At 23.5% G+C, this 11,462-nt stretch overlaps 1 protein-coding gene across 1 annotated transcript; it reads right to left on the bottom strand.

Annotated features, from left to right (window-relative positions):
• Positions 1-5,974: 5,974 nt before the first annotated feature.
• Positions 5,975-8,807, bottom strand: LOC127287476 (uncharacterized). Its single transcript, XM_051314425.1, has 4 exons — positions 7,116-8,807; positions 6,713-6,964; positions 6,355-6,641; positions 5,975-6,275 (listed from the first exon to the last, which is right to left on the bottom strand). Exons 1-3 carry the CDS (start codon positions 7,170-7,172, stop codon positions 6,474-6,476), a joined length of 477 nt encoding a protein of 158 aa, XP_051170382.1. The 5' UTR covers positions 7,173-8,807; the 3' UTR covers positions 5,975-6,275; positions 6,355-6,473.
• Positions 8,808-11,462: the final 2,655 nt, after the last annotated feature.

Here is an 11,462-nt window from a genome sequence, read left to right as displayed (position 1 = left end):
TTCTTGACTTCTAGAAAAGTATGTTGTTGAATATAAAAAAATTTAGTACTAACAATTTAAAAAAAATTTGCATTACAATGGTAAGAAGGTAATTATTTTCAATTTATAATTAAAGTCTTCAAGAAATTAAATCTATTATATATAAGTATAAAAATCATATAATTTTTAATAATAATGAATATTTAATAATACAAATAATTATTTATTTAGCCTATAATAAACTGTAGATAAAATTATTATTTTTTCCTAGTTTTATGATTAATGAAAATCTCAAAAAATTGTACTAAAATTTATTTATTTGTTGGAAACAAAAAAAATGTTAGTTCTATTTTTTGAGATTTAGATGAATTTTGAAACTAAAAGAAAATAATAATTTCAGCAACAGACATAAATATAGAGCATAGAAAGAATTAAATTTTTCAAAATATTTATTATATTTAAAAATTATATCTTCTTTATCTTTATATATAATAGATATATTTTCTGTATCTTTAATTACAAGATGAAAATAATTACCATTTTGTCCTTATAATTCAATAATTTTTTTAAAAATAATTAATACTAGTAATTGTTTTTTATATTCAACAACATACTTTTGTTGAAGTGAAAAAAATATTTTTTTTGTTGCTTTCAAGTTGACCCATTTAAAAATCAAAAGAAAATCTTTTTCTTTTAGTGCTGTGTTCAAAAATAAAATCTTATTTCCAAATAATTTAAAAGTAATTCCTTTTTTTAATTTATTTGTAAAATGTAATTAATGAGATGCATAATTTACGTCTTACAAATTTTATATTTAAAAATTTTAATAACATGAACAAAATTACATTTGGTTAACATTTTACAAATAAATAAATAATAAACTATCGAAAAATTATTTTTCAACAATATGTTCTCAGTCGTATTTTAAATTATTTAAATTGGTCAATTTTATTCTATGCCAGAAATAACAGTTCATTAAACTTTTACAAATTTATTTATTGTATGAAAATGAAATATCGGTAAAAAATATATTTGTAAAATAATTTTTCGATAGTTTATTTTATATTTATTTATAAAATATTAATAAAAAGAAATGTTTTTCATGTCTTCAAAATTTTTGGAAATAAAATTTGTAAGACATGAATTACACAGATTATCATTAACATTTTGTAAACAAATTGAAAATAAGAAACTTATCTTGAAATATCTGAAGAACAAAATTTTTTTTTCAACAAAGCATTCAAAGACAAAAATTTTTTGTTGATTTTTAAATTTGTCAACTTGAAAACAAAAAAATAATATTTTCTTGACTTCTAGAAAAGTATGTTGTTGAATATAAAAAAATTTAGTACTAACAATTTAAAAAAAATTTGCATTACAATGGTAAGAAGGTAATTATTTTCAATTTATAATTAAAGTCTTCAAGAAATTAAATCTATTATATATAAGTATAAAAATCATATAATTTTTAATAATAATGAATATTTAATAATACAAATAATTATTTATTTAGCCTATAATAAACTGTAGATAAAATTATTATTTTTTCCTAGTTTTATGATTAATGAAAATCTCAAAAAATTGTACTAAAATTTATTTATTTGTTGGAAACAAAAAAATTGTTAGTTCTATTTTTTGAGATTTAGATGAATTTCGAAACCAAAAGAAAATAATAATTTCAGCAACAGAGATAAATATAGAACATAGAAACAATTAATTTTTTTAAAATATTCATTATGTTTAAAAATTATATCTTTTTATCGTAATAAATAATAGATTACCAGTTATTAATTTGTTTTATATTCAACAACATACTTTTCTAGATGTGAAAAAAAATTATTTTTTCGTTTTTTTTAAATTGACCAATTTAAAAATCACAAGGAAATCTTTGCCTTGGAGCGCTGAGCTTAAAAATAAAATTTTGCTTCAAATAATTCAAGTTAAACTCCTTTTTTTCAATTTATCTGTAAAATGTAAATAATAAACAGCGTAATTTATGTCTTAAAAATTTTATTTTCAAAAATTTTTAATACATTGAAAACATTTCTTTTTGTTAACATTCTATAAAGAAATAAAAAGTAGAATATTGTAAAAAAATATTTTGCAACAAATATTATTTTTTAACAATACGTTCTTCATTGGATATTTGGATTCTATGCAAAAAATACACGTCTTTTAAACTGTTACAAATTTATTTATTGTTTGAAAAAAATGTTAGTACAATTTTTTGGAGATTTAGATGAATTTTTAAACTTGAAAAAACTGATAACTTTAGCAACATAGTTTAATGTAGGGCAAACGACCAATTTTTCTATTAAATATTTATCATATTTAAAAATTATATAATTTATATATAAAAAATTTAATTTCGCAGTCTTTAATTATAAAATGAAAATAATTACTAATTAAAAAAAATAGTTGAATTATGAAGGTAAAGAGATTATTTTATTTATTTGATTTTTTAAGACTTAGAAGAATAAATATATCATACAGAGTGATCTTTTTGCAAAAATTACCATTTTTGTAAATATAAAGAGGATATATTTTTTAAAGATAATTAATATATATTTAAAAAATTGTATTTCTGCTTTATAATGATCTATTTTGCTGAAATTATTAGTTTTTGATAATTTTAAAATTCATCTAAATCTCTAAAAATAGTACTAAAATTTTTTTTATTTCAAGCAATGTAAATTTGTAAGAATATGATTTTTAAAAATAATATTTGTTGTAAAATAATTTATTATAATAAATGAATAACAAAGTCTTTTGTTTTATTTATTTTTAGCAAGAAGTAATGTTTTTCATTTTAATATTTTTGGAAATACAAATTGTAAGACATAAATTACACAGCTTTTTATTAACATTTTATAAATAAACTGTGAAAAAGTAATTTATTTTCAAATATTTGAAAAAAAAATTTATTTTTGAACACATTATGCGAAGAAAAAAATTTTCTTTTGGTTTTTAAATTAGTCAATTTGAAAACAACAAAAAAATATTACTTTTTGACTTCACAAAATTGTATTGTTGAATTCAAAAAACATTATTAGTCCTAATAATATCACAAAGATAATTATTTTCAATGTACTATATAACTATGTACCTTTATATTTTATTTTAAAAAGTCTTATATAATTACAATTTTTGTTGTAGGAACTTAGAGTCATGGATAATAATCAACAACACCCATTGCAACAACAACCGTTGCAACAACAACCGTTGCAACAACAACCATGGCAACAACAACCATGGCAACAACAACTGTTGCAACAACAACCGTTGCAACAACAACAGATGCAACAACAACCATGGCAACAACAACCATGGCAACAACAACAGATGCAACAACCAAATACCCTGCAAAAGTCGCCTACGGCGATAAATATTCGTCACTTTCAAAATGTAAGTTGCCCTATTATATAACAGAGCGATAAAATTTTTAGCTTACTTCTGAAGCATTTTGATGTACTGGATCCGAATTTTACCTTGATGCAGCACATCAGATTTTCAAAATATTCTAACCTAAAAGTGCAAAGAAGATATTTTTTCTATCACATTTGAGACCGCGTAACATTATAATATAATTTTTTTAAGAAGGTGGTTTTAGCATCTGAATGTACTATTATTACCCTTAGATTTTATTTTAAAACTTCAAAAATCTTTATTTGGTTCTGGGTTATCGCTATTTAAATTTTTATAAGCATTATCTGATACACTCAAAAAATTCAAATGACGATAATTCAGAGTCAAGTAAAGATTTTTTAAGTTTCTAAATACATTGGGTAAGAATAGTATTATCAGATGCTAAATCCACCTTTTTGAAAAAAAATTATATTTTAATTTTACACGACATCAATTACAATTAAAAAAGTCTTTTTGTACTTTTAGGTTAGAATATCTTGAAAACCTGACGTGCTGAATGAATTCTGAAGTCAGATTTGGATTTATCAAGTCAAAATGCCTTTATAAAATTTTCAATTAAAAAATTATTAAAATTTAGATTTGTTCTCTATTTTCTAATAAATTCTTCAATTTAATATTCTGTGAAATTTAATTCTTCACTAAAATGGAGTAATAAGAATAGGTAAATAAATAATTAGTAGGGTCAACCGGGGTAAATCCGAACGCTTTTAGTAAGTTTCAACAATAACATAAGTTTTTTCTTTAAAAAAAAAATACTTCCGGTATTCTGGTGCATGAAGTTGTTACTTTACTTCCATAGAACAATTTTATGGGATAGAAAATTTTTTTGATAAATTACAATCGCAGGAAACTTAGCGTTCGTATTTACCTCAATACTTTGCAACTTTCCTAAAATATGGGGGTAAATACGAACGCCACTGTATTTCAGAAAAATCTTAGGGAAAATAAATTTAAAGTATTGCAATTGTTAAACTTATATAAAAACTCAAAAAAAATACGATAATAAACTTATTATGTAATAATGCATCATATATAAATACAAAAATCAAACAGGTTAAAAATTAAAATGCATTACACAATTAAAACCTTCAATAACTTTATCAAATCATAACGGATTTTTGCAAAACTTGGTACAGAAAGTATTTTGGAGTGATTGAATGTAAATACAAAAAAAAAAGTCAAATTTTTTAAATTCAAAATGGCGTACTTTCCTAAAACTTATTTTTAAAAATGATCAAATTTGCTAACCCTGAAACCCCCCGAGTAACAATTTTCGAGCGAATCCAATGAATTTTTTAATTCTCGTCCGCCATTTTGAATTTTGAAAAACTGACTTCAAATTGGTAATTAGCGACCCCAAAAACCGTAGAATACCAAATTTTATTAAGATCCTGAAAAACTTTTTTCAACAAACCATTTGGCAAAAAAATTGAAACACTCCTTCGAGAGAACAGAGATTAAGTTTCTGCTTATTAATTACTAACGAGGATACGTATAGAAAGAAAAACTTTTTTCTATGTACTTTTATAATGTTAAAATAATAGTGTAATGAAATAAAAACAATTTTGTGTGGCTTTGATGTAAAAAAAAATTATTAAAAATACCGTTCGGATTTACCCCAGTTTTCCAATTTTCTTGGGTAAATACGAACGGTCTGATATTATTAATAAAATTTTACAGAAGGCAAAAATCAAATATAGTTTCTGTTCTAGTATTCATAACAAACAATTATAAATAATAAAATGAATTTTTAGCTTCTTTTTCTTCAAATACGAGACAAAATACTGAAAGAGTGTCATCTTTGATTTTCAATCTTTTTTGCAATATTTGTTATCTTTGTTTATGCTGTTGCTAATTAACAAACAAAAAATGGGATAATACTTAGAATCTCTTCAAGAGGATCTGAGGTAAAAATTCTCATATCGAACTTATTTTTAAAAATTTTAATTAAGCTGAAATAATTAGCGTTCGGATTTACCCCGACTGACCCTAAGTTAATTTTTAAAAAAAAATTTTATCACAAATGTTAATTTAACAATTTTAATCTAAGAATTTTATCAGCAACTCAAAAGAAATAAATGATTTTTTGTATACAGAAACTATTTATTTGTCTTTTTTTACTATATTATCTATATTTTAGATAATAAGAAAACTTATGTTCCTAAGTTTAAATAAAATAAAAAAAATGACCGTCGTACACTCGTATGGTTTTCATGGTAACAGTTACCATAGCAACTGTTTCCATAATCTTTACACAATTTTCACTAAACATTGCAATTAAATATTCCGAACATTTCAAATAAATCTTTAGAAAATCTTTAGGAAAGTTTCGGTGCTGTGGGGGACCAAACATAAATCATGTAAATCATTCTTCTGTTCATGTCTCAAAATCTTATAATAAAAAAAGCAATAAATTAAATAAATAATGAAAATAGAAATTTCATTACATTCATTCATTATTTTCTTTCGGCATTTAAGAATTATTTTAAATATTACAATAAATAATAAATAAATTCATAACTTAAAAAATTCATTTTTTTCATAAATCGGTTGTAAAACTATTGAAAAATATAATCTGAAAATTCTAAACGAAAATTTCAAGCCGTTTTTAAAAGTTATAAACAATTAAGTGAGTGTCCCTTGATAATGAGTCAGAGCGCGCTAGGGCAAAAAAACACGCCATATTGGATCCGCCATTTTTAATTCTGAGCATCATTTTCAATAGATTTTAGGACCAATGTTTCTTTACAACTTTTTATACCGGAACGAACAGCTCTTTTTCTTATATTGTAGAATAAATCTACAAGATTTCCAGAAGCACTAAACTTTTTTCCAGATTCGTTTTTATAATATGGAATATAGTATGTTTCCTAAAATTAGACACAGAAATTAAAGCAAAGGTATTAAGATTTTTTAAAATACATGCAACGTAAAATATTATATAACTACCTTCTTCTCACAAGGAAACATTAACTCGATTCCTTCTGAAAGCTCTGAAAATCTTTCTCGATTTATTCTATAAGAGAGAAATAGGTTTATTTTTATGTGAAATAATATTATATTTTAAACTAATTATCTTCTACATAATGTTTATAAATATCTCCTTTCAATTCATGAAGGAGAATACACTCAGCAACGATTTGCTGCGATTTTGAGCTTAAAAATCCTTTAAGCTCATACTCCGCAATTGCTATATGTCCATTAAAATTATTGACGAGTGATTCATAGATTGGACCCTATAATAAAATATAAGGTAATATAAATAAATAATAGTGAAAAAAATCTGGATAATAAAAAATGTTATTACTTCTTTGATAGTACAAGAATAGATGGAATCTGATGCAACTTTTATTCTTTTTTCGGTAAAACTTGGTGTTGCTTCTGCAGACCGTTTTCTTGATTGCAAAATATTATTGACCTCTTTGACAGATTTATTATTTTCTGGGTCAGCGTTTTGAGCGATTGTATTCTGAAGGATGTTGACTTCTTCTAAAATCCCATCGACACCAACTTCATATATTCCCTCAATATCTCTTGCTACCGTTGTTGCATTGTTAACCTTTAATAATCATTTAGAAAATAAAAAAAATCGTCATTTTTTCACAAAAAATAACCCAATTAATACATAAGGTGAAAATAATTTATAAATTATATGCAAGCAATTGGGTACTCTTTATGTTATTCAAATGGGTATGAAATAATGTACATACAGTTGATGAAGTTGGTACATTTTTGTCGTTATCCTGAATCCATTTATTATATAACATAAGAAATTTTGAGTAAGGCCCCGCTTTGGGAAATAATTCTGCAATTTTTTCTCGGGCCAAGAATTGGAAACAATCATCGTCGATTTCTTCATCTATTTATCAAAAAAATTTTTGTTGAAATATATATTTTAAAATTGCAAGAATGTATTCTTACCCAGCAAACGAAAACGAATTAACAGGTCGAGCGTTTTGTTGATTATAAGTAATTAATTAGTTTTTGAGAGGATATCTTAAATTAAATTGTGGAGCTTTTCAAAGGTTTGTTTTTATAGAATTCTCTGATTCTGGACTTCTTTCTAATTGCTTAAGATATTAAGTATGGTTATCAAAATATAATAATTCTAACCTCAAAAGTTTACATATATGAAGGGTAGAATGACAAAAGGGGTCAAGCGCCAATTCACTGTTTTTACAGGAAGTAAAAAAAACATTTTTAAAAATTTTGCAGGTCATTTAAAAAAAAAACTGAGAAAACCGTTTCGATATATTAGTATGTTTTAATAAATAAACAACAATTTGTTGAAATAAACCTACATATTAACGATAAAATTAAAAAAAACTGTGGTGCCTTGAGGTTATATCAACTGCGCACATTTTCTTTAAGCATTAATTATAAAAAAAATATACAGTTTAAAGAAAAACTGGAAAATTAGTTTCTTTCTATGGAATCGACGAAATGAATAGAAAAAAAAATTCCTTTAAAAAATTGTTTGTTTTCAAGAAAATTACGAATTAATTGCTTGCTTTGGAATTGAGCAATACTTTCATCTTTAAATTCAATTGTTCACTTAGTATAACCATAAAAATATTTAAAAATTAATAACAAAATGATTTTAAAATTGTTTAAAATTGAAAATACATTATTATTATTATTAATTTTATTAATTAAAATATTATTAAAATAAAATTAAAATAAAATATTAAAATAAAACCTAAAAAAATAATATTTTTTTTTATTTTGATAATATTATTGACTCACCACTTTCTTTTGTTTTTCAATCAGGTTGCAATAAAGTAAATTTGAGGCTATTTTATTAATTTAATTTTTATTAAAAACTGATTTAAATACGCAATAAAAAAGGAAATCCTTCTACAGAAATGTGTAAATGAATTTTCTTGATTTTTTTATGCAAAAACCTCATTTTCGATAAATTGGCGCTTGACCCCTTTTGTCATTCTACCCTTCATATAAAAACACAAGAAATATAAAAAAGAACTTGGGCCCTTTACGCGCAGAAATATATAAATTTTGACGTCTAAACATTAAAATTTGCTTTTGGAAAATAATTTCATGATTTACATATGTACATACTCTAATTTTATAGTATTTGCAAAAAAATTTATACCGTTGTAATTGTTTTAACCTGTACATTACAAATATAGTATTTATATCATTATTTTTTTAAATTCCAACAATTTTTAATTTTGCAATGAAAAGCCATAAAATCATAAAAGACCCTTTCGACTGTCTTTTGGAGACCAGGCTCGCTAGATTTTTTTTTGAAAAACATAGCCAATGATATGAAAAGGATTGTAACATGTGTTGCTTTTCCTATAACTAAAATCAAGCAAACATATTTAAAATTTTTGTAACCTGCGAGCCTGGTCTCCAAAAGGCAGTCGGAAGGGTCTTTTATGGTTTTATGACTTTTCATTGCAAAATAAAAAATTGTTGGAATTTAAAAAAATAATTGTATAAATATTATATTTGCAATGTACAGGTTAAAACAATTACAACGGTATAAAATTTTTTGCAAATACTATAAGATTAGGAAAATAATGTACGCCCCCTTTTATAGTTTTCTGCGCGTAAAAGGCCCAAATTCGTCCTGAAAAATATTGATTTCTCCTGGAACAGAGTATATATATATATATATATTTTTTTCAGGACGAATTTGGGCTCTTTACGCGCAGAAAACTGTAAAAGGAGGCATACATTATTTTCCGTTTCAGCAATTAATATATGTGTATATATATATATATATATATATATATATATATATATATATATATATATATATATATATATATATGTATATATATATATGGGTAATTCTCCGCGTAGCGCACGATTTGGTGTTTGAAACTTTAAAAATATTTTTTTATCGAAATGATAAATATCAATACATATTTTTGAAGATAAAGTGTCAAGAAATAAATATCCATGGTGGGCCGGAAAAATTTTTTATAATTTTTTAATTTTTTTAAACAAATTTAAAAAAAAATTCTTTGCTTTTTGAATTCTATAAAATAGTTGAAATTTGATTTAAAATGTTTATGGGAATTTTTGAGGTAATTCAAAAAAATATATACATATAGCGCGAACGACAATTAAAAATTTTTATTTCTGTAATTTACGGAAATTTTCGAGGTAATTTATGGAAATTTATGCGGTAATTTATAGAAATTTTGGCTTTAATTCATAAAAATATTTTTTTAAATAATATTGAAGGGTCGGTGGATGCCGGTGGAGACGATTTTGTGATGCCCTGTACAAATTTGAATCTTAAAATGTGTAAAAAAAGGATAAATCAAATTAGAAAATTGATTATTTTCTTCATGGATCAACTTAAGGAATATAACTTATGCTGTTACTGCAGTAGAACTATATTAACATTTGACTTTTATTTAAATAATTCAATGTTTAATAATAAAACGCAGAATAACACACAAAAGTGCAGTCAAATATAAATAGCAAAAAAAAAGAAAATAATTATTTTTTTGATCAAACGCTTTTTTTATTCAATTCAACTACAATATATAATACTAAAATTACAATAGAAATTTTTATTTTTATTTATTTATTTATACTAATTTATTTAGTTATTTATTAGTGCACGTTACTAGAAATATTAACTTTCTTGTTTAAACATCCTGTGGGGACAGGTCAAATTTTGACGTTTTCAGCCTTGAAAACCACTTTTGACGAAAAATTATAATGTTAAATACAAAAATAACTATTGGTTTTTGTTTGTAGTCACAGAAATTACCTTTTTACATTGGAATCGAAATATTATGTGAATATTATTTGTGATTTTTCTTTCACAACATGAAAAAAAGCAAGTTGTGCGCTACGCGGAGAATCACCCATATATTTCTGTGTGTGTGTGTGTGTGTGTAATATATTTATTTTATATATCAATTTTAAATATTATTTTAGAAATAATGCAATTTATGTGGTTATTTTTAAAAAATTTATGTATTAACTTATAATAAATAAAATATTAAATAAATTTCAAAAAACTAATGTTGGAAATTTATGTGATAATTTATGGGAAGGTATGCTCTAATTTGTGAAAATTTTGAAGTGATTTATAATGATATATCAAAGAATGTTAAAAATTAAAAGAAATTAAGGTATTAGTCGCGTAAAATCATTTTCGCCAGATATTTTTTAAATTTTGCATGAGTGTTTCTGACATAATTATCTACAAAATAAGACCATTCCCATCGATTTTGACCGATCCTAAGCTTTAAAATATCATTTCAAAGTTGATACTTTTTACATGGACGGAGCACCTAATGCATGTAAGGAATTTGCTTTATAATTATTTAAATAAAAACCAGTCGTCAGATTTTAAAATAAAACTACCACATAATACATTCTCATGAAACGAATGCATACAAAAAAACTAAAATTTTTTGACCGTACCAAACTATAAATATATTAGGAGAAAGTTAACAAAATTTTAAATTATATGAAGTTCCACTGCTGGAAAGCAGTACACTTGGCAACGCTGTAGCGCGCGAATGCATACAAAATTCAAAATCATGCAAAGTACACAGTAAGAAAGTAAGAATATCTCATAGAATAGAATAAAAAAATAATATATTTAAAATTTCACAACATAGATTAGTATTAAATATTTCTCAATTTTTTAAATTAAATCATATATTTTAAGAAAAATAAGAATGAGAAACGTTAAATTGGTTGGTTATATTTCAACAGTTAAGAAATAAAAACATTTTTTGATGAAATATTTATTTTTTACTTTATAAACCAATTTATAATACATTATTGATGTAAATATTAATTATAAATAATTAAAAATTAGTTTTCAAAGAAGCATACTTGAATTTTTTTTAATAATATTCACATCTTTAATTATTAATTATTCTTAGTAAGTTTCATACTTTTAAAAAGTTTAAGCATTTATATACATAATTATTAATCATAAATAATTCAAAAATAGCTTTTAAAGAAGCTAAACACTTTTTGTGACTCCAACATTCAGTAGCACTGGTACATTCAGATTGCGACGTTGCCGCGATCAAAACTTTAGTTCTACA

Source organism: Leptopilina boulardi, unplaced genomic scaffold (assembly GCF_019393585.1).
Source record: "Leptopilina boulardi isolate dan_hultmark-lab unplaced genomic scaffold, ZJU_Lbou_2.1 LbouV2_371, whole genome shotgun sequence".
NCBI classification, from domain to species: Eukaryota; Metazoa; Arthropoda; class Insecta; order Hymenoptera; family Figitidae; genus Leptopilina; species Leptopilina boulardi.
The sequence above is the reverse complement of the archived record's forward strand: the minus strand, read 5'-3'. Positions and strand labels throughout refer to the sequence as shown.

What these genes read in the sequence shown, in the direction of transcription:
- LOC127287476 (XM_051314425.1), bottom strand. Translation starts at nt 7,172, where the DNA reads ATGTTATATAATAAATGGATTCAGGATAACGACAAAAATGTACCAACT. An exon ending in ATGTACCAACTTCATCAACT is followed by an intron (nt 6,965 to 7,115) that starts GTATGTACATTA and finishes TGATTATTAAAG; the next exon opens with GTTAACAATGCAACAACGGT. An exon ending in ATTCTTGTACTATCAAAGAA is followed by an intron (nt 6,642 to 6,712) that starts GTAATAACATTT and finishes ATTTTATTATAG; the next exon opens with GGTCCAATCTATGAATCACT.